This window comes from Rhopalosiphum maidis, chromosome 2 (genome assembly GCF_003676215.2).
Source record: "Rhopalosiphum maidis isolate BTI-1 chromosome 2, ASM367621v3, whole genome shotgun sequence".
Taxonomy (NCBI): Eukaryota; Metazoa; Arthropoda; class Insecta; order Hemiptera; family Aphididae; genus Rhopalosiphum; species Rhopalosiphum maidis.
Window position 1 is genome coordinate 1,645,269 of NC_040878.1, and position 24,114 is coordinate 1,669,382.

Below are 24,114 nucleotides of genomic sequence, written 5' to 3' on the forward strand. Positions count from 1 at the left end.
TGACTACTGAGTAGGTACCAATTAAGAAAAATGTATGCCACACTTGTATCAAAGTTCTGCGCACACCTATGAATTCTGTACGATATATAATTATAAGTAAGGTGAAATTTGTATATATGTCAGTAATGACTTAACGTATACTGTATAGTTGTTGATTAATCAAAATTAAATAAGATAATTCAATAAAAATTTGTGTATAAATTATTATTTAGTTTTAGTATATTGTATTTTCTATGTGCAGTGTCCTTAGTCCTTACCTAATTATTAATTATAGTCATAAATTTGATCATCAAAACGTTTTTATAACAGTACCTACAAGGTTATACATACTAACTTCTAGTCTTTTTTGACCACCTTCCATATCGACATACATTTGTATATGGACATTTTAATCAATTTGTTAAATATTTTGAACTCCGAACAACAATTAACTCCAAATAATTTAAAATGGTATGTATTTTTGACAATTTATAGGCATATAAAATATTATTGTATACCATTATTATAGTTACGTTGAAAGTTTCAGATGTACTTGTTCTATATCTTATATCTTAGTTAGGTAGGTATAACTATTAATTTAATTATTTATTAAGTTTTAAGCCATTATCTATTTATAAAGACATACTGTGTTACTAATGAATAATGGTAAAATAGATTATTATTAGTAACATAAATATATGATAAAATATATTTAATATAGGCAAACAGTCTGACTCAGGTTGGAATCGTTTATTGTATGGAATGAATTATCATAGAATTTTAAATTAACATATCATTAGTCATGGATTCTTGACAGTAACTTGACCACTTTTTAAAAATTATTTTATAAAAAAAATACAATTTGATTAAATGAAACAAACAACAATAATAATTAAATATAAATCTGAATGATTATCTAATACTGTAATACCATACTAAAATTGAATACAAAGATCTTGAAATAGTATTAATAAATTCAGTTTGTAAGTCATCATCATTATTTAATTATAATTAATACTTAATACAAATTACAAATGCAAAATATAATTTACATCACAACTTAATAAAATAATATTATAATATAATATGTAAAAAACTAAAAAAATATAAATATTTTAAATGGCAATAACAATTTGATGGAATTTTAATGATAACGGTTTAATTGGTATTCTTAATACTTCTATCATATAATTTTATAATCTTTTTATTTAAAAAATTAAAATAATATAATCAAATAATTAATTTCACTTAAATCAATAATCTCGATTAACTAACAACAAAAATAATACTTATATGTATGTTAAATTAATTACTCAACAATAATAAACATATTAATTTAGTTTAAAACTAATAATAATAATTCATTTAATCAGATAAATAAATGATTTAAGATTTCATAATATTTAATTGTATATTATATATCATACATGATAAATTAATAACCCAACTTAACCAATATTACACAAATGAATGGAAAAAGATATATAAATAAATAACAAAATAATTTAAAACTGTTTAAAAAAAGAACGCCACACCAATACATGAGATCTTAGTATCTTACAGACATACAACATTAAAATTTTTCATTCACAAAATTCATTTTAATTTGTAATTCTGTAAAAAATCAGAGTGAATTAACCTATCATAAAATTTAAAGATAAGATTATAATTTAAGTAATTTTAGAAGTTTATATTGATTTTTAATAATGAGCAAGTTATGAGTATTTTAAAACTGTAAGTTGTTTGCAAATTTTAAAATTATCATAATCTGCTTCAAAATTAAAGTATAAAGAAGCTTCCAACATGCCCTAGATAATACCATTAAATTGTATAATACTTATAGGTCAATTCGTTCAAATTTTAATAATAATAGTGTAAAATGGAATAGTAGTTGAATTACCAGTCAATGCTAGATTATAGCAAAAAAAAAAGAAATTGATAATAAAAAAATATATTAAAAATTAATAGTTATAATAATAAATATTAAGTGTTCAGAAATCATATAAAATGGAAAGTGATTCGAGTTTTATAGTTTTACTAATACTTATAGATATTGTGAACACAGCAAATATTTCATCCAAAAATATTAACAAACAAATACAATTACAAATAATTTCAGTTTTCAATAGAAACCCATGCAGATGACGATGACGCAGTAGAAATAGTGAGAGTTATGATCACGTTTGCATGAATACAGCAAACAACACATGTTAATGTGTAGTTACATAAAAAATGAATAGTTTAAACAACTCTTTGATTTAAAATTGATTTTTGGAAGTTTTTTCATTAAATGACTTATCAACACATAGAGCACTTACATTAAAAAAAATCACACAAATCAATTCAAAAAAACTTCAGATAAAGCAAGTCAGAGAAATTATCTCATATTATTATAATAAATTAAGATTGTGTATGTAAAATTTTTATGTTATACATTTGTAAGAAAAACAACACATGCAACTATGGAATTTTCTTAAATACTTAATGATTATATTGTTAAAAAATCGGACACTTCACATTCTTATCTTAATGTTTAAATTTGAATGATTGGTGGAATAATAAATGTTATTAAACAGTTCAAATAATTTGGGAAAATTAAAATTAAATTAAAAATATTTATTAAAAAATAGTTTAAAATTGTAATATACTGTGTCTCTTTCAAAAATGCACCTTTCTGTTTATATAAATGGCATGTATTTATATGATAGATTATGAGAGTTTATTCATTCCATTTAAGTTTTTATCTTTGCTTATTCTAATGTGTAAAAGTTTAATGAAGAATAGTTGTTATATCCTATATAATTTAAATGTTTCTCCCTTGAAGTTTTATCCTTGATTAAAATACAATTATACTCTTTTAATTATTAATAATCAGTGGTGTTCCCGTTAATTATCTTAAGAGTATACTATATCATAAAATATAAACATTTAATACAATAAGAATATTTTTCTTATGGTCTATATCAGTGGTTCCCAATTGGTGGTCCGCATATTGATGTTAGGGGTCCGTGGTTATGTAGTACTGAAGTGATATTTTTATTTTATTTTAGTGGAATTATTAAACACATAGTGGTTTGAAATTCCAGGTATTATAAATAAATATATAGATAGATAAACTCGATTATCGCAAAATAGGTAGACAATTAATGATATAATTAAATAAAATTGAAAAGCAAGTCACAAATAAGGGGTCTGCGTCCAATTTAAGTTTTAGCTAGGGGTCTGTGGCTCAATGATAATTGGGAACCACTGGTCTATATGAGTAAAGCTGGTAAACATGTCAATAATATGGAAAAAAATTGAGATTGAGAGCATACGCAGTATACTCATAATATTGAAAAAAAATCTTGAGAGTAAAGGCGTATATGTAGTATATCCTATGGGAACACCCCTGTTAATAATAAGTATCATTTAGATAAATATATAACAAGATCAAATTTATAACGATAAAAATGTCAAAAATATTTTTTGTTATTCTTTGCTTAATGTTTTTATTAAATTAATAAAAACATGTATACATAGAATTGTTATAATAAAACTAACAAATAGGAGTTAATTTAGTGATGTTTGTTAATTTTAGTATTTCATTATGTAATACTAGTTAATTATGTTGTCTAAAGACACAATTTGGAAGGGGAGGCTTGAGTGAGCTTATCAACCCTAATTTTCAAAATAAAATAACACTATTTTAAATATATATTATAAACTATTATATATATAATATTTTATAGAAACTATTGGGTTTGAAAATTAAAAAATTAGAATTTTTTTCACTATTAAGTATTTATTTAAATATTTTCTACATTATAAGTCGTCATCATTAAGTACTATTTTTACTCTAGAAGTTAATGGAAATACTGATGACGAACATAGACTGGAACCACTATAATCATCAGTATTTAAAGAAAATACCATGGCTCCTCCTAAACCTAAACTAGCAGCAAATTCTGCTTTGTATGCTAAACTATTTTCATTATCATAAGATATCCAATCACTTTTATGATATGAATATGGAGTACGGGTGTCATGGTCAAAAATAGTCATAGCGTTTTGATGAGATTTAAACTTGCATGTTTCTGAAAATGTTATAAAACCATCCTTGCCAATACCAGGACCAGAAGTTGGCGAATTAAAACCATTATTGGCTTCATTTATTAATCTAAAAAATAATAATTATATTTTAATGGTTACGAATTATTAAGGTATATAAACTTACTTAAAAGAATGTCCATAAGTAGGCATGCCAAGCAAAATCTTTTCTTTAGGCATACCTTTTGAGATCCAATATTGTATAGAAGAATTAATATTTAATTCCTGGAAGTATCCAGTTTCATTTCGCGAAGAAAACAAAGGTGAATTTGGTCCAGTTAATGGGAAATACCATTGGTATGAATGATAATCATAAGCCATAACATTTATAAAGTCAACAAAACTTCAAAAAACATATATTATTAGTTTGAATATTTAATGATAGTAGTATAATAGACATTATTTACCTTGCTAAAGAATAAATTTCATAAGAATTATCAATTATATTTAATGGAGCAGCAACAGCAGCAGTTAAAAGAGAGTCTGGTAGACGATAACGTAAAGTTTCTAACAACTTAGCAAATCCATATTTTTCTTGTAAATTTAACAAAGGCCATGATGGAAATTCCCAATCTATATCAATACCATCTAGGTAAAAATCATTGACAACTGATACCACGTTATTGACAAATCTAAAACAAAAATATTTAAATATAATAATTATTAAACTGCTAATTGTATTATTGAATTATTTTAATAACTAATGTAACTTTTTTTTCTTATTAAATCTTGATTACCTAATTAAAATGAAATACCATAGTAATTATAAACTTTAACTTTAATTATATTTATTTAAAAGGGAAACAATATTTTTATAAAATACATACTTGTCCAAGTTATCTTTATTTGCAACAACACCAGGAAATCCTTCATTTGAGTGTGAACCATTTGAGAAATGTACTATAGATAGTAATACTTTTAACTTTGGGTTTTTTTCACGTAATTTCACTACTTGTCTTAAAATCTGAAGTTATAAAATTTAATTATGACTTTATTATAAGCAGGCTTGTGTTATATTCGTTAAGTACAATAAAAATATTAACTATTTTATGGGTTTTAAATCATCTCCCAATAACGGTCTACGCAATAATATAATATTAGGATGCATCACAACTTATTGAATAAGAAATATTGCTTATAAACTATAAAGAATGTAGTCACTAGTCAGTAATGTAAGAAATATTATATTAAAGTATAAATTTGTAGGTACTGGAAAAAACATTTATTTAAAAAATTGTTGACTAAATCAAACTACTGTTAGTTGATAGTCATAAATCATAATAGTATTTAATGATATAGAACATCTTACCTGCATATCGAATGAGCTCTTGAAGTAAACACTGTTATTTTGAACTTGTGCAAATGCTACAATTAAATGGGTACATAATGTAGCGTTAATTTGAGCCGGATGAAGAGTGTTATTTGTATTATCAATTGGTATAGAATAATAACAAGCCAAATGATATGTCTTTTCAACTCGTTTGTTGAGATTAATTTTGTCCTTAGCTGTCCAGTATGTTTTATAGTTTGATTTTGCAGCAATAGCAAACGTATGAGCACGATATGCAGTCATATATGAATCTGAAATGTATTCAACAAATTTACCATGAAAAAAATAAATAGAAAATTAGAATTCTAACACCAAAATTTAATTTTGATATTCTGTTTAATAAATATTAAGAACTTTGAAAATGAGATAAAATAACTTCCTACAGATACAATTTCTAATTATAAAACATTCTTATAATTGATAATAAAATTTACTTGTATATTTCTGCGGACCGAAAACAACAAAATCCATAGGTGTATTTTGTTCATTAGAGTCTTCAAATTTCATCCAGGATACATAGAACATCAGAACTACTACAAACACAACGAGTACAGCTAACCCAATTAATACCATAAAATGTATGATTGGCTGAACATATTTCCTAAAAAATCAATTTAAGATAATTTATATATTGTAAATACTGTAGCATTTTATTTATAAAAAACATTACTTTTTTCCATTTAACAATTCATACTGCGGTTCTGAATGTCCAAGAGCCATTTTTTCAGACAAAAACAAAAGGAATTAGAAACGTCACCTTCTAATCATTCACTGAAACAACAAAGAGACAAATAGATTGGTAAGTGTTTATTTATTGTCAAAGTAAAACAAAACATAAGGCATATTTGGACGAGTAAAATACATTATTATTCCAAGGCGGAGACTTCCTCATTCACCACTCCAACCAATTGATAGTTATTGGTATTAATTACAGATTATGATATTTGCATTATTTGTAATATTGTAAAGAAATCAATCATGATATCATAATATCATTATGAGTGAGGACTAAGTGGACTAACGACCGACGAATTAAAAATATGACATTTAACCTTCTGGCTTAGTGGCTTCCAAAAACTCCAACTTCCAAGTTTTTTGATAAATGTGTATAGTATCTATTAAGTATTTACCAATTTTTTAATAATTGATAATACGTCTATGATTTTGCCCACAGATTCATGAAAATATAAAATATCTGTGAGGTTACCACAACCACACGATTTGATCAATGCTATACTTTATACCAGAGAATAGATTAAATACTACGACCACGATGCTCATGGGTAAAGGTAGTTAACATTAGATAATTGTATATTATCACGTATTATGATTTATGATCCAAGTAAGTTGTGGTCAACATGACATGCACTAAAATAATAGGTATACATATGTCGTATATAAATATTAAATATAATATATAATTTATGGTATTACGAATAATAAATAACATATATTAATATTATTATTTCCGTCGATTCCGTCGTTAAGATTCTTACATTATGAGCACTACGATCACGATTTAAGATAAACTGATAGGATGCTGCACATACTGATAAAATATCACAAAATAAATGATAAGTATGGTTTTAAGTCAAAAACTGATAACCGCAATAGATTTGATTGAAACGGTTAACCCGTTGGCGGCTACCAGCCACCTATATTCGACACTGGATACATTGCGGTCTAAGTCTACGTTTCTACGTCAGTTGCATGATTTAATACTGTCGGTAATAGTGCATACATACATAAAATTAAATAACAAATTATTATTATATTATGTTATCTATATCATGGTTGAACATATCATAAGTAACATTTAAAATCTTAGAAAATAGAACGATTTTATTGTAGTTTGAAGTGCTTTTTGGCTTCATCAATATGACTACCTATGTACGGAAATGGTATGAAACAATTGGAAGAGCGGCATGTGCCCACTAAAGTCCTGAAAATGGAATGGTCAAACAAAATGGATCTATTGGCCATAGCTAAGGAACACGGTAAACAGCAATGCACAATAATAATTTGATGAATGTATTATTTATTTTTACTCTATTGATAAGCTGTTTATGTATTTTATAGGTGAGGTGTCTTTACATCGTCTTACTTGGCAACGAGTTTGGTCCTTAGCTGCCCCAAAAGATAAGACATTGGTGACTGCATTGGCTTGGAGACCCGATGGAAAACAGCTGGCAATAGCATATGATTCACGTGAGTTGTATTTAAATACTACATTTTTTATACTACAATTGTATGAAATAAATTTGCTTATGTGTGTGTGTGTTTTTTTTAGTTGATTTATTATTAGTGGATGTGGAAAATAAAGATATCGCTTTCAGCAAAACTACAGAAAGTGAAGTCACTTCTTTGGTGTGGGTGCAGCAAGAAAAACCCCAGAAGAAAGACACCATAGATTCTGTACTGATTAAGGTTATTATATGGTTGTTTACCAATATTAAGGCTTAAAAAATTATGCATTTATGGATAAACGTTTATATATATAATTCATAACAAAATATTTTATACATATGATAAAATACTATATGTCTTCACCTTCATATTTATTTAAATTATGAGGGTACATATTATAATTAATATGTCTAATGTTATTGATATTACATATTATATAGTATAGGTATAAAGACATTAAGTACTAAAAATGTACATAATTTTACTGAGCTAAATATTTATATTACTGAAGTTCTCTCTAAAATAGGAATATATCTAATGTCTAATGGTCATTTCAATAATTCATTATTTTAAATATACATCAAAAAAATTAAATCAATATTTTAATTTTAAGTAAATATCTCTTGATATGTAAAATACAATTTTATATTTTGAATACAGACTATGAAATTTATTTATTTTGTTTAATAAATTTTCAAGTATATATTTTGACAATAAATAAATAAATGCATAATGTCTGACGTATTGTCTAATTGTGTTTGTTCTCATTTTAATATTAATTTTTATATGTAATTTTATTTAGATGAATGGTCTTGATTATCTCCCAAAACTCCAAAGCTTGGTTCTTCGTGATACACCTGAAGAAGAGAATAAGATACCTAAAGTCCAAGACACATTAAATTTATTGTTAGTCGGCATGAGCAATTGTGAAGTACAAATATTAGCACTGGGTATATTTTTGTGCGGATCCATTAAATTGGCTGAGGTATTTAAAAAAGAATGTACCGTATTAAATATACACATGCCAGTAGATTTTAGTTATCTATATGTGGCTATTCAATATTACTATGGTAGTATAGAAATAGTGACGATTAAATTACAAGATTGTGACACATGCTGGGACGACGTTTATGATTTGGCATTCAAACACGATCAGTTGTTGTCATCATTAGATTATTTAGACCAAACAATGAAAAACATACTGGAAACGTGGGAACATGTATCGTTAATGGAAATGGAACTGAAACTGAGCTCTTATTGCCCAGAAGACCCGGAAATGGTGTCAACTGATCTATTGGAACTGTTGATCTATGGAATATTAACAGAACGCATGGACCAGTTCCTGAAAAGAGATTTGACCGACAAGGGCATTAAGAAAATCGGCCTGTCGATCGAGTCGAGCCACACCAACGTTCAGAAACTGGTGGTGAATCAGCTGTCGGAGGTGACCAACCAGATTCTGTTCCAGCTGGTGGAGATATCAGGAATGTCGCTGAAAAAGTACGAATGCCTTGGACTGACAGAGCACAGTGTAAAGAAAGCTCTACGGTCGGTGAACGGGTTTCTGATGAAGTGCAACGAGGTACAGATCGTCATCGAAGAGTCGCTGACTCGGTACAAGTTGTTTTTCAAGTGGCTGTACGGCATGATGATCAAGCTTAACGATGATAACTCGGCTAGCGACCCGTCGTTGTCGGACACGTCGCAACACGAGCTCAACATGCTGGCCGAGTACATAAACGGGCTGGGAGAGACCGGGGCGAAGGCCAAAGACTACAAATTGGACCGGGTAGGCCAGTATTTCCTGGACGGCGACCTGGAGTTCCCGTACGACGCGCGCAGCCAGTGGTGGTCACTACTCCAGGACAACCCGTGCATGGAGGAGAATGAATTGATCTTGGCCGCACCCCGGGGCCATTCGCTGACTCGACAGTTCGCCGTGCTCAAAGCCGATCTGATGGACATATTCGCGCAGCGCAAGACGTTCTTCGACAAGACGTTCGTGATGTACGACAACGTGCCGTTGGAAGGTCCGTCGGGGCTGTCGCACGGCCGCACCCGTGTCAGCATGGTGGACCTGCCCAATCACAAGCTGCTAGTGTGCTGCGTTCGAGAACTTGGGGCTCACGACTTCGGGTTCTACGAACTGATGGCGTACGGCGACACGCAAGAGGTGACGCATCGTAGCACCACCGTGTTCTACTCGTGCGACGGCGTCAAGCAGAACGTGCACGACGTGCAGTTCTACTCTCCCGACTACGTGTCCGTGCTGACGGAAACGCTCGACCGGGCGACCAACCGTTTCTCGCTGTTCATACAGCTGTCTACCAGCAGTGTGCGCAGTCACTGTTCGACGGACGGACTGACCACGTGTAGGATAGGTCAGCCGAGTGCCGACAGTGACAGCGGCGGAAGCTGTCACACGCTGAGCGATTACACGTGCCGAGTGGTGGAGAACATGGCGGCCTCGAGTTTCGCGGTCAGCGGCACCCGGAAAGTGGCCGTGTTGTTGTCGCACAGCCGGCACAAGGTCCGGCTGTTCGAGATGGAGGTGGACGACGAAGAGGACGAGGACGAGGACAGTGCAATGGACATCACGCGGGACTCCAACTTGACGGACGAGACTATGTGATCCCCAACCCTCCGTTAATCAATAGAACACCCACCCGCTCGCGTTCATTTCCCACGATGCTCTAGACGCTTAAGTGTCATCGCGTTGTCATTACTCGTTACGAGCACGCGAGGTCGTATATATAATAATTATTATTATATCCGATGATGATGTTTGGTCGCCACCAGAGTATGACACACTATCGTATATTGTGTATAATGTATACCTACCTACCTACTTGTAATATATTATTATGTTTGGCGATATGTGCATTGTGCACGCCGGAATAACGCGTATAATATAATATTGTATTTTGTATATTTTCATATCGCGAGATATATGTATATATATATTATAGTCTTATGATCGTTCTCATAAGGTTGTGATACACTCAAACTAAGTTACTAAGTATATAATATTTTTGTATAATTTTTTGTTCATATATTTTTTATACAATTAGATTATTCGTATTTTTTTATATATATTATATATACATTCACTATATAAAAACGGAGAAAAATGAAGAAATATTAATCGGAACAGTCTTTCTCCGATAAGGAACTACATTTTTCGTACCGACTGTGTTATTGCATCCGCTATTACGCCTTCGTCTCTCCGTTATTTTTTACTTGGGCCGCTTCCTTTTCCAGCGTCGGGTTGTCTATGCCGTGTTGAAACATGTTTTCTTTCATTATGTTGGTCTTTCTGTACATCTGCCTGTCCATCGATACATCTTCGTCCGAATAATCTTCTGCAATGACACGTTATACGTAAGTTATATTAAGCTTATCATTGTCCGACCAGTCGGTAAAAAAATATTTAATAAGTTTATTACCTCTAAAGTGTAACGTTCTGTTACTATTTTTGTATGCCGTTAGGTAAAACAGATACAACAATAGTAACAGCAACACCATCACGCTCAAGACAGCCGCCACTCGTATGCTGTTGACCTGCAGATATATAATTCGTTATAATAACCAATAATGACTGTGTTTTTATTCTAAAACCTCATAGGTTTGAATTTTATATAAAACTGTGCAATAGTAAAAAAAGGCTTAAAAACGAAATATAAGTACAGTATTACAGTTAACTAAATATTAATTCGTATTAGAATATTAAATATTTTAGATACCTAACTATTTTATAATGTACACGTTTTTGCAAAACGGCAATTCGTATTTTATGTGAAATCTTCTCTTTTTTTGCTTGCGTTTGGTTAACGTAATAATGGTAGTCAAATTTCTAAAGTGACCAGTATTGTAATATCATCTTTATTGTTTTAAGTGTTTTAACATAATATTATAGTATCTATAGTTTACAGGTCATATAATATAATACTGTAATAGTATATATATTACATATATTATGTCAAAATCAAAATTAAATTATAGAATAGTCGCACTATAATAATACGCGTACACAAACATATTAATTTTAATAAGCTATTTTGAAAACAGTGAAACTGCGATCTACAAAACTACAAGACCAAACGATAAGTAACTACCTAATTAATTTGTTTGTGTTACTATCATCAATGGAATCTTAGTTCTTTCATCGCTACTTAATTCTCATTAAGTACCTATACTGAAAAACATTACACTTACAGACTTTCTGATAGTACAGTAAAATAGTACTACACTACACACATTTATTGTGTACAACACAAATCAATGCACGGTGTAATTTAAAATACATTATATATATTATTATTGGCGCAAAAGATAGCGGGAATTTTTTTTGGGAGATCATAGTCCTATCACTCATAATACCTTCTAAAAATTATGTAATGAGTAATACTGATGAGTACTACATTTTAAATATATCTTTCCCCACCAAGCCATCCCCCCTTATTTACGTCGATATTTATTATCTTGTGCTGTGGAGTTCAGGTGTATGGTACTTACGCGTTACGTATTAACTATTATAAATATAATATATTATGAAAGTATGTGTAATTTGTGTATTTTTTTTTATTGTTTACGTTTTTTGTTAACTTTAACGAAATTTTAATATGATAATCGTTCATACTATATCGTACATAATGCAATATAGTAACAATAAAATACGTTATCATTGATCAATTATCACAATTCGTAACGTAATAATAATTAGTATAACATATAATATATGATTTTTTAATGTCATAACTATACAAGGGTGGATTTAGGTATGTGGTGGTGCCTGGGTGGAATGCATTATGGGGACTCTATTTATACATAAACAAGGAAATTTATTTTCTTACTTATTAAATGACATTTATTATCATGTTTAGTAGTAACAATTAACTACTTTTTTAATAATAATAAATAATTATAAAAACAATCAAATCGAGTGTAACTAGTATAAGTAATACCATCATAATATTTTTCCTGTATCCTAATTTAAATATCACAAAATTGTAGGGGCCCTTGGGCTGCAGCCCACTCAGCCCTCTCCTAAATACGGCCCTGTAACCATATAATAGTTTCATCTTTATTAGACGTCAGCTGTTAGTGATAAAACATACTTTCAGGCAGATAAATAAAATGTTACAGTGTTAAGAATACAATATTTATAATACACAATACTGTAGTACAGCTTTATTAAGATAATAATTTTAATGCATTTATAATATAATATCATTGTTTGAGTAATTACCGTGTAGTCATTTTCCCAGAGGTCTTTCCATTCCTTTTTTATTTCCAGTTGTACCGACCTCGCCGATAGCGATATGTTTTTTAGATTTTTACAGACGCAAGTGTAGATCCCGCTTTCTTGAGCTGTTACTTGCTAAAAGTAATATAACCGTTAGTCCGTTATAAATAAATAAACGTATTGACTATTGATATAATAAATCAATAAATGTAAATGCATGGGTGTATAAGACAGTATTTTTTACTTATCAGGAAAGATATATCTCATCGGGTAGGTCATATATCGGTTTAGAACGTGCTCGATAAATTATATTATTACCTATTTAAAATCAATGGTATATCTACCATTTTATCAACAGAGCGGGGAAGGAAATTACATTTTTAATTCAATTTTGAACACAGAGGGTATACCCCTCTCCATATATTACGTTAACAGACTTCTTGATTTTTTTTTTTATTTGTATCTTACAGTAATTTTTGTTGTTATACCTAGTTACAATTATTATATAAATACATGAAAAAAATCCAAGGCCCGCTCTGGGTGCTATCCATCAATTATCCTCTCTTTAAAATAGTAAAATACATCCTAAAATAGGCTATATAATAGAATATAGATGCATGCTGCAGTACGATTAGGGGGATTTCGTTAATTGTAATTAAATAAAAAACTCCTTTTATAGCGATTAATAAGTAGGTATTGTTATTCTCGCTGTAACTATAATATTATATAGACAATTGTAATCACACTTAACTTGTCAGTCGTCAAAATATGCATCGGCTAAGGAAAATTTCGAATAAATAATCAAATATTTTGGTATAAGTCTAGATCTGCATCCAAAATGTATTTAATTTTTTAGAAATTTAAAAACACTTGGTGCATTAAATGATAAAGTATAAATATTTATGAGATTATGCCAAGAAGTATCTTTAAAGTTTTTAGGAATTCTTTAACATATAAAATAATATTTAAATATTTTTCAATCTACCGCCAATTAATAAAGACACGAATGTTTTATGTATTTAAAATAGGTACCAATAATGAGCTGGTAGTCGGTAGATATGCGTTAGTTTTTAACGTTTACTAAATTTCGTATTAAGTTGTTAAATTAATTTTTATCGAGTGGTTTTTAAATTATCTACCTAAAATGAAAAATAATTAAAAATATGCATTATTAAGAAACTACTGGTATTCACCAGGACCTTTATTAATTTATTATATAGTTTTAAGGATCGGAACAGGAACCGATAATATATAATGAAGGTTTCAGTATTAACTACAATGTTCCATTTTGGTATACGATAATCTTTTTACACTCAAATTATAGATATCGTACAAATTATATAATACATAATAAGTTTAGGAGTACAATGTGCGATTATATTATTTAGAAAGTAAATTTGGAACTTGTGCAGATAAAAAAGTTAGATTTATTAAAAAGAATTTCATTGTGAATTTTTGTATAATCTAATTAAAAATGAATTGAGTTTCAGTCATTGGTAATATTTTAATGAAGGAGGAGATACGAGTATACGACCTCTCATACTTTGTATCTTTCTGAAGTGGATACGATCGAAAATTTTTGAATATAATGATAACATTGATAACTAAACGCGTATTTTATTTCCGTATATAATATACACGTATATATGTACATGGTACATATCTACCTGATATTATAATATATTATACAACGAAAGATACGTAAAAGCGAACAAGTCGAAATCACACAGTTAGCATGAAACGAAAAAACGTCTCATTTCTGTATTGACAGTTATGGATTTTTAATTTTTTTTATAGATAATTGAAAATATGCAAACTAAATGAATGTAAGGACAGTTTTTTAAATCATACACATTAAAAGTTTTGATAATGTGTTATTTAAATTAATAATAACCGAAAAATGCTTAAATTGATTTTTTTTTCCATTTTCTTCGTGAATAGGTATTAACTGTCCGCATCACCGATATAGCCATGTGTACTATAATATAAAAATAACACGATAAATAATATAATAGCACTACGGACCTTTATGTAAAGCGTGCCGGTGAGCACTTCGTATTTGAACTTGTCGCTGTTGGGCGCGGTGCCGGGCCCGATGATCTGGTCAGGTTTCATCCACCAGAACTGAAACCTGTGTTGTTCGTCGTTGCTGGGACACCGGAGCACGGCCGTCTGACCCGGGGACACTTCGATGATGGTGTGCTGGAACGGTAGCGAATCCTTCTGGTTTGCATCGCTACCGCCGTGGTCCGGAACTCCGGCCCCAACAGACGCTGGCCTGCCCGCGCAACGGCCGACGATCAACGCTGTGACCGCGAAAAACGTGCGCAGACACGCCACGGCTTTGGACGCTAGCATTGTACTATCGCTGCCGATCTGTCTGTAAGTAAGTATATAGGTGGGTAGATTATAAGGTACCTTACGTATACCACCGATCGCTTGTCGCGGTCGGGCTTAGAGCGGCGATGGCGGCGCGGACCTGCGGAAAAACGCGGTTAATACGATGCGAAAATCATGTGATATAATAATATGTTATATACCGAGGTCGTATAATATAATATATATGAACACAAATGTAGTACAGTAAAACCTCAATAAGACGGAGTCACTTGGGACCACGCAATTTTTCCGTGTTAACGGGGTTTCCGTTTTGACAGGGCTCAAAAAAATGAAATTTAAAAAAAGCATCAAAGAAATTTTCCAGAAGGGTTTCCGTTTCACCGAAGTTCCGTCTTATCGAGGTTTTACTGTATAACGATAAATACCTAAATATTATTAATATAATATGTGTAGTGCAGTGTAGGTGTTTTGTGGGCGAACCGCGAAATTCTACGATCTATGATTTACGTAGCTATCGTCGGTACACTGTACGATAATCTTTAGATTTTCGTCACGTCGCGGGCTGTCACGGTTTTCCTGGCGACTACGTTTAATATACTATGTCGTACGCACGGTCCACGCGAAATTCGAACCGCGGCCGTAGTAGTACGCGCGCGCCACTGAAACCGAAACGCTACTGCAGCTCCTTGCAGGTCCGAGAGAGTCAGAGTGGCAACACAGACGCCGCTGCATCGGCGTCACAATAATAGCCAATAGGCGTGTACGACGCGCGACGGCTACGTTCGAAAATAACTCGTAATTTATTTTTATTTTTTTTTGTTCTATACGCGCGCACAGCAGTAGCTGAATAGTTGTAGTAGCGAAGCACAGCAATAATATTATTATTATTATTATTATGTACGATGACGGGTATAGCGGCGACGTGTATGTGTGAGAGGTATAGGATACGCTTATAGACTTGGGTTGACACCCGGCCAATTACGACGTTTTGTTTTGACACTACACGGCGGCGGCGACGATGGAAAACGAATCCGAAAAAACTTATCGCCGGGCGGTCTTGCATATAATATTATTATTTATTATTATCTGCGGGCGCTGTATCTGCTACAGTCGTCGCGAACAGAGACGTATTGTAGGACGCGTGATGTCGTATTATGTCTGTGATGACTTTACCTGCCCGCCTGCAACGGCAGTATAATATAATGTACCAACTGCAGACGAATTGGACGGTAATGTCTATCATTACTGGTTCATTAGCTATTTGGGATAACGCAACCTTGTGTCGTTATGATCATTGAAATCGAAAATCAATTTAAAAAGTGCATACATAATAATATTATAGCCACTATATTATATAGTATAATATATACACGACGATAGGTATGTCGAAGGGAAAGAGATTTTTTCGATTTTCTTATTTAAATCGATATTATATTTTTATTACTTTGTTTTCTTGTTTTTGTCGTGTTTTAAAATCTAAACGTGGAATTATTATTATAATGATGTGATGATGTTTTATTACTATCGTTTATTCCGTCGACGGTATCTCGCGTGTTGCCCTTGTGTCGCGCACTAATGTAATTTTATTCGTCTTTATTCGACACGTCTTATGCCTAAAAAATAGACCGGGTCAAAGTCGTGTTGGTACTAACATGCATTATTATTTTCATCAGTTAGGCAGTGATATTTTCATCGATATGTTATTTAATATGGACATTAACACGGAAAACAACCACAACTGACCAAAGTTTATAACATATTATAAGTTTGTATTGTCTTATGTGAGTACCTACTTGGTTATATATAGTTTACGATATTATGACGGATTTGACTATCGTTCAATATGCAATATTACATCAGTCGATGGTATGCATAATACATGGTATTGTATAAAATATTGCCCTATTAAAATATAGTATTGTAGGTAGTCAAATTTTGTCTGCTATTTATTGACTTCCGCTGTTTAAAAGTGTCCGTTAGGAGAGGTTTCATCGTATATATTAATATTATATTATACAGGGAGTTAGGGTTCCACCCATCAGGGTAGGTTTTTTTGTATTTTTTTGATATTATACCTAACACGGTATTATGTAAGTACATACTAATATATGTATTTAACTACATACCTACATCTCCAAAAATTGTTTATATGATGCATTAGTCGAAATAGTTGTCACAATTATTTGTTTATTTTATTTACTTTTCAGAATATTGTTAAAATTATATTATTGAGACACGTTGCTAAAACATCATTTTGAACATAAACTTACAACGAGAAAATGAAGTTTTACAATATTAAACGTTGTAAGAATAATAGTTATAACATTGAATATTGATTATAAATAATAAATATTCAATTGTTATGATAATTAAGAGTTGAAACTTGTAATAGATAAACGACATATATTAGACAATTATTTAAATACACTGATAGCATACTGCACAATTATAATATTATGTAAATTTAATTAAGTTTCAAAGATAAAAAAATGTCACTTATAATGCTATAGTATACTCGACTTATTCTGAAAGAGTTTCATTTAAACTTGAAATAATGCAAAATTAGGTATTTATTTAATATCAGTTAAGTTTATCATGTAAAATAATTTACATCAGTAAAAGAAGATTGGTAGTAGATACGCGTTTTACAAAATTCAATACTCGTGAATATATATTTCTATCTCTAACTTATATATATATATATTATCATTGATTATAAATACTAGTAATAATAATCAATGATATTATGTACCTACTTAGGTAGTTGTATTGATTATAATATTGGTATACATTATACTAAACTAACAGCTAATAAAAAGATATTTAAAAATATGATTGAAACGTAAAACGTAATTTATAATTTGTATAGAAACTTTTTAAACGTTTCACAGTTGATTTTGAATATTTATTGATAAATTTCGTTAAAATATTAAACATCAATAAATTGGTGGAATGTCTGGTGGTTTGATGCCTACGATCATTATTTCTGATTGGAGATAGCTATTTAATGTTGTCGTTAAGTAGTATTTAAATATTTGTCTTTTATATTTTACATTGATTTTTATTGTCTTATAATATATGCATTAAAAAATAAACACAGAACTTTAGCTATGGACCAATTATGGCAACATTTAATTCAAATAGCTGAAACATTAGAAATTTATGTATTTAGTAATGTGAAATTTTAAAGTAGTAGGTTTAACCTACCTATACATCACTGCGTACTGTGGGGGGTTAGTATAGCTTTTTCATGATTAGCATTACTGACTACTGCGCGAATGATATGTGGTTTTGAAGGTTTAGAAATTATTTCTATAGAATAGTTGAACACATGGTGTGATTTAATAAAATAGATAAGCTACTGTATTTGATAATATTTAACTCAGTAATTATTTTTTATATTTTATTTTATATCTTCCGAAATCCATAACTATACATTTGTTAAATTTAATAAATAAAATATAATTATATAAGCATAATTTATTTATATTATTTAAGAACTCCAATACAAATAAGTGTAAGCCACTAGCATTTTATTCTTTTTAAAAACTTTATTTTTTTCTTTAGGGCAGTGAATCATTTTTTAATTTATCATTGTAATTGATCAGTTAAAAAGCAAAATATATGTCACAGTAAAATAAATAATTTTTAAATGTTTCTAAAAGACCATTATGGTATAGGTACAACAAAATTTAAACATTCTCATGTACCTATTTACTTTATTGTGGTATAGGTTAAAGTAAGATAACTAATTGTTTACAAATATTTTATTATAAATAATAAGCTGATTTTAAACAGTAAAGATTCACAAGAAATCAGAAACATATAATTATTTAGTTATTCACTAGTTATTATACACCTAATTTTTTTTATATGGCTATTATACAAGACGCGCTTTGTATACTATATTTATGAAGAACAAATTAATAGGTACATAATTTAAATTTATATCAGTATCCACATAAAGAATATTTAATTTGACATAATTATATATTTAATAATAACTAGTCGAGATAAATTTCGTATTTTAGATTCCGAGCGTAGCGAAGAATATTATATTGGTTTCATAATAATGTTTGTTTAACATCACTTTTAGGAGAAGTAAAAAAAATTCATTCTTTAACATTAAGGATGATTTTAAGATTTCTCAATTATTTTATAATAATTATTATAATATATATAAGCAATTATAGTTCATTTTTTACCAGACTTCACCCAAGTTAGTATTTAGTATAATTACTATCTATCTTTCTATTTTGCTTTAATTTAATTATATAATTTAAATAATGTAATAGCAACGAATGATTTTATGATTTTGTGCTTTTTAATTCTAGACATACGTATACATATCTCTAATCTAAACATAAATAACTGTTGACAGAATTCGAATGATTAAAAGCCAACGTACATTCAATATCATTAAGATTGGTATTTGTCTTTTGTATTAATATCAAAAATGTATTTAGAATTAAGAAAGCTACAAGTTATTACTGCAAGTCATAAAAAAAGCTGTTTCAATTAATTGTTTAAACAAATGTATAATTAAGATAGATAACATAAAATACCTTGGTATAATTATAGACCAATACCTGAAATGGAATCTTCAAGTTAATAACATTATAATTAGATTATGAAAAGTAATCCACTTCTTTATAGTAGAAAACATTTTTTTTTTTTAATATAAAAAATATATATACATAATTTAAGATGTATTTAAAATAACTTATTTCGCACTAATACAATTAACAATACAATATGATATCACAGCATGGGGTGGGTTACATATTTCATTAAATAATAATTTTTCAATAGTATATAAAAATATTATAAAAAAAAAAAAATCAAAAACCTATCTTATCAGAATAATTATTTAAAGAATTTAAAGTACCTACTAAATGTTTAATTTCCGTATCATAGAAAATTTAATCAATATACTTATTCAAAACAAAATGATTAAATATAAACATATGTAGGTACGTCATGATCATAATTTATTAATACTACTTATTCATATTTCATACCATTAGTATACCGACATTTTATACAAGTAGATTAAGGTTACTTAACAAATCACTAGCCGATATTTTAAACAGTAAATCAAGATATGTAGGTATTTAAGAAATTATTAGAAAAATGTACGTCATGTACGTTACTTGAAAAATTTCAATAAATAGTATAATATTTTAAGTGATTATCTTAATGTTTATATAACTATACGTTTAATGTATTCAAAATTAATTTCAAATATATACACATTTATTAATTTTTTTCTAGTTTACATATTATATTATACTTGTTAAGTGTTTTGATTAGTTTCTAGTTTTATACTGTATAACCAATAAGAGGTTTTTCTTAGTGGTGAACAGTGCCAAAGTTATTTTTCTATTATATAAAATAAATCAATACATTTTTTAATACTATATACCTTGGTCGAAATAAATAATAATTAGTAAAAAAAAAAATCATTACTTACTTATAAGTATTTGATTTTAATTATTATTAATATATATATATTTGTAAGAAATGTTTGCGTCGTTATATTTCTACTAATTATAATAGTAATATAATCTAACCATTTAAATAAACAAAAAATATTCGATTTTTATGAGCCAAAACTAAATTCCTCTGAGTCGCAACTCGCAAGGAATTTATTTATATTACTTTTATTAAAAACGATCAAGTTATTTGGAAGTTATACAGTTAAAATGAATGACCAGAAGAATATAAATATATAAAGGTTAAAAATATATATATTTATGACCTAAGCCGTTGTTAAAATTATCTTTAAAACTATAGCCTATAACCTTTATAGAATTGTTTTTTAATTATAAAAAAATATAAATATTAAATGTATCATAGAATATTATTACATTATGTATATCATATATTTATTGGCATTGAATATTATTAACATACTATATAGTTACCCAAAAAAGATAAATCAAGTAATATTTTAAATAAAATAATATTTATTTATTCTGATACTAAAATAGGTACATTACTATTTACAGTTATATTTATTTAAACAGTCCGAACTTATTAGTTATTGTTAGTCAGTAGGTACTCAATATCATCATATAGGTAGTTACAAGTTATGACTTTATGAAACATGTTGATACAGAATAAATAAATAAATATTGCGAATATATTTTAATATTTCATTGAAATGCATAAAAATAATGATATTTTGAAATTTAAAATATTTCATACTCATAACACTCTTATTATAATAGCAGGCCCTTGAAATACCCACAAAATATTTATATAAAAATGATATGATTAAAAAAATATTTGGACTGATTTTAAGATATTTATAAACTTTGAAGTTCAAATTTTCATGAAATTGTATATTTAAACGGAATATGACAATGTTTCCTCTAACAAATAATAAATATTTGTTTTAATCAAAATAATATTAACGTATGGACTTGAAACATTCGCTGTGACTATATATTTATGCTTATTATTATTAATGAATAAGGAAAGAAAATATACAATATTTTTTTGCTGGACGATAATTTGTTATGTTGTACATTTGTAAAACAACACATGCGTCCTCTGAAGAATTTTCTTAAGCCATAAACGTGCAGCATAGCAAAATTATACATTCACAATAATCCGTTTTTCTCTGATATATTTTAAAGTAGAGTGAATATGTTGATTATCTCTGAGACTTTCTAATTGAATTCTAATTTTTTTTTAACATTTTAAAATAATCATAATTTTATTCAAAATTAAAATATCAATAAAATTCTCTTATATTTATATGTTACATATAATAACCATTACCTTAAACATTTATAGATCAATTTATTTTAATTTTATAACAAAACACGGTAAAATGGATTTTTGTGAACGTAAAATTAGCTGCTTAGTGTGTTGTACATTTGAGACACTGACATCACTATATTATTATGTGGGAGAGGTGTTCTATTGATTAAGAGTTTTAAGAGTAATCGCTGAAATTATTTTTTTGTCAACAAATAATAATATAATAATTTATAGGTATAATCTAATAATCTATCTGAAATCTATTATTATAGGTGTAGGTACATAATTTATATTACTACATTGTCTACAGTTAGCTCTTTTTTTGGCGCTCCCGCAGGCGTCTATAATTAAAATGATATAGTTGGTGTCTCAGTTTCATGCGTATGACGTATAATTAATATATAATAATATAATATAATATATTAATTTATAATTCGATTTAATTTGACTAGGAATCGATGAATAGATGGACAAAATCAAACTGTAGACGGAAATCTTACACAGTTTAATATAAAAGTTGCTCTAATTCCGCATATCTAAACATTTTATAAATTCTGTTTATTTTGTAATAAAAAATCACTGTGTATTACATACACATATAAATATAAATATTGAATATAGTATCGACCTTAAGTCAGATTTTTTTTTTATTATTTACAACCACCAGCAGAGTATTGAGTTTCAAGTACATTTATTGTTTTTCTTGTATCTGCGGGTGTTCAGACGTAAGTACACTATACTACTATAAATATCCATAATATAGATATATAGAATATGTAGTATAGCATGTGTGTATATTGCATAGATGAATAGATAATTTTAAATCTTTAGACTTGAAATTCAAAAATCCAAAATAAGAAAAAAAATTTGATTTTTTTAATAAATTTAAAAAGATTTTTTCCTACTCTGTCAATTACATTTTTATCCCACTTGCATACTTTAAAATATTTTAATGATAATATTATATTTATAAATACATTATAATAAGCATAATAATAGTTATATTTATTTTATTCATTATTAACCTAACCTGATGCAACACCGTCAATACCACAAAAATACTTATAATGTTAATAAATTATGAAGAATCTAGTAAAGCATTTAGGTAGCTGCTGAGTAGCTACATTATACATATAGGTGTATTAAAATACTACACACTCTATTTATCATAAAATGTACCTTTATGTATATTTTTTATGATTTACCTACTTTTTTTTTTTTAATTTGACATACTATATTATTTCAATTAATTTGCAATCCTAACTTTTAAGTGCATTTCAAAATAAATACACCTTAATGATACATAAAATAATTTATCAGATTTTTACAATGACATTATTTAAACTTTTAATTTTACGTAGAATATTGAAACAACAGTGAATTATACAGTGATAATTTAAATTTTAAACTACCATGGAGCACTACAAAAAATATCACGTATTATACTCTTATCCATTCGATCCTTTTCCAGTAATCCAAATATTTTTGGGAAAATATTCTAATAATCTAATGCATGCATAATAAAAACTAAAAATTACGGGTTGCAAAAGTAAAAATCTAACCATTATGATAAAAATTGTATTTTTCCTTTGAAAAGATGGTATTATGTTTTAGTTATAAAAATGAGTTATAGGCCATAGTTATCACACTATGCGTGTAATAAATATATTTAAAAATAAAAAGGTTGACAGAAATAATAGTGATTACAAAAAATATGTCTTAAATAATTTATATTACATTGTAAAAAATCATCCTGTCCGTATATGTATATAATATTTCTATGTATAATATGTACGTACGATGTGAGTACGATCTTAGCTCCCGACACCGGCGTGCATAAGATGTCTAGGAATATGAGAAGTCAGAGTTGCGGATCATTGTCACTACGATGATGATCACGGCTCGTTCCGGATTACAAAGTGACGCTAAACTATCGACCGTCCTACTATTATAAACGGTTGAACGTCTTATTACAAAATGTATAGCAATCATACATAACACATGGTATATAATAAATATATATACAGGGAGATTGCCCAAGCATGCTCACTCTCATTTTTCTATTAATAATGAATTATTTATTGAAATTCTAATTTTTGGAACTTTTTAATAGATACTAAACTAAGCTCAAAGACTATATTTAAAAACTCTTGTAATTTCTTTTAAAACTTAT

The 24,114-nt window shown here is 28.6% G+C and overlaps 3 protein-coding genes across 6 annotated transcripts; 1 reads left to right on the forward strand and 2 right to left on the reverse strand.

The window, feature by feature from the left end:
• Nucleotides 1-1,396: 1,396 nt before the first annotated feature.
• On the reverse strand, nucleotides 1,397-6,638 carry LOC113554654 (chitinase-3-like protein 2). Its single transcript, XM_026958597.1, has 8 exons — nucleotides 6,261-6,638; nucleotides 6,069-6,169; nucleotides 5,833-5,999; nucleotides 5,378-5,649; nucleotides 4,896-5,032; nucleotides 4,476-4,700; nucleotides 4,196-4,411; nucleotides 1,397-4,138 (listed from the first exon to the last, which is right to left on the reverse strand). Exons 2-8 carry the CDS (start codon nucleotides 6,116-6,118, stop codon nucleotides 3,784-3,786), a joined length of 1,422 nt encoding a protein of 473 aa, XP_026814398.1. The 5' UTR covers nucleotides 6,119-6,169; nucleotides 6,261-6,638; the 3' UTR covers nucleotides 1,397-3,783.
• Nucleotides 6,639-6,850: 212 nt separating this feature from the next.
• Nucleotides 6,851-10,655, forward strand: LOC113554653 (anaphase-promoting complex subunit 4). Its single transcript, XM_026958595.1, has 4 exons — nucleotides 6,851-7,395; nucleotides 7,478-7,606; nucleotides 7,689-7,825; nucleotides 8,388-10,655. Exons 1-4 carry the CDS (start codon nucleotides 7,287-7,289, stop codon nucleotides 10,215-10,217), a joined length of 2,205 nt encoding a protein of 734 aa, XP_026814396.1. The 5' UTR covers nucleotides 6,851-7,286; the 3' UTR covers nucleotides 10,218-10,655.
• On the reverse strand, nucleotides 10,602-23,879 carry LOC113554655. 4 transcript variants are annotated; one of them, XM_026958599.1, is made up of 5 exons: nucleotides 23,741-23,879; nucleotides 14,856-15,210; nucleotides 12,834-12,965; nucleotides 11,032-11,146; nucleotides 10,602-10,947 (listed from the first exon to the last, which is right to left on the reverse strand). In XM_026958599.1, the coding sequence occupies exons 2-5, from the start codon at nucleotides 15,186-15,188 to the stop codon at nucleotides 10,796-10,798; spliced, it is 732 nt and encodes a 243-aa protein (XP_026814400.1). In that variant the 5' UTR covers nucleotides 15,189-15,210; nucleotides 23,741-23,879; the 3' UTR covers nucleotides 10,602-10,795. The 4 variants fall into 4 exon arrangements, with proteins under 4 accessions (XP_026814400.1, XP_026814401.1, XP_026814402.1 ...); XM_026958600.1 differs by having other exon boundaries at nucleotides 14,856-15,309; nucleotides 23,741-23,862; XM_026958601.1 differs by lacking the exon at nucleotides 23,741-23,879 and adding an exon at nucleotides 15,596-15,890.
• Between the last annotated feature and the right edge of the window lie 235 nt (nucleotides 23,880-24,114).

Coding starts and splice junctions, on each gene's coding strand:
- LOC113554654 (XM_026958597.1), bottom strand. CDS start 6,118: ATGGCTCTTGGACATTCAGAACCGCAGTATGAATTGTTAAATGGAAAA. Junction 6,000..6,068: donor GAATTGTTAAATGGAAAAAA/GTAATGTTTTTT, acceptor TTGATTTTTTAG/GAAATATGTTCAGCCAATCA. Junction 5,650..5,832: donor CGGTCCGCAGAAATATACAA/GTAAATTTTATT, acceptor AATACATTTCAG/ATTCATATATGACTGCATAT.
- LOC113554653 (XM_026958595.1), top strand. CDS start 7,287: ATGTACGGAAATGGTATGAAACAATTGGAAGAGCGGCATGTGCCCACT. Junction 7,396..7,477: donor GGCCATAGCTAAGGAACACG/GTAAACAGCAAT, acceptor TGTATTTTATAG/GTGAGGTGTCTTTACATCGT. Junction 7,607..7,688: donor GGCAATAGCATATGATTCAC/GTGAGTTGTATT, acceptor TGTTTTTTTTAG/TTGATTTATTATTAGTGGAT.
- LOC113554655 (XM_026958599.1), bottom strand. CDS start 15,188: ATGCTAGCGTCCAAAGCCGTGGCGTGTCTGCGCACGTTTTTCGCGGTC. Junction 12,966..14,855: donor CCGGCACGCTTTACATAAAG/GTCCGTAGTGCT, acceptor TATTACTTTTAG/CAAGTAACAGCTCAAGAAAG. Junction 11,147..12,833: donor TCTGGGAAAATGACTACACG/GTAATTACTCAA, acceptor ATATATCTGCAG/GTCAACAGCATACGAGTGGC.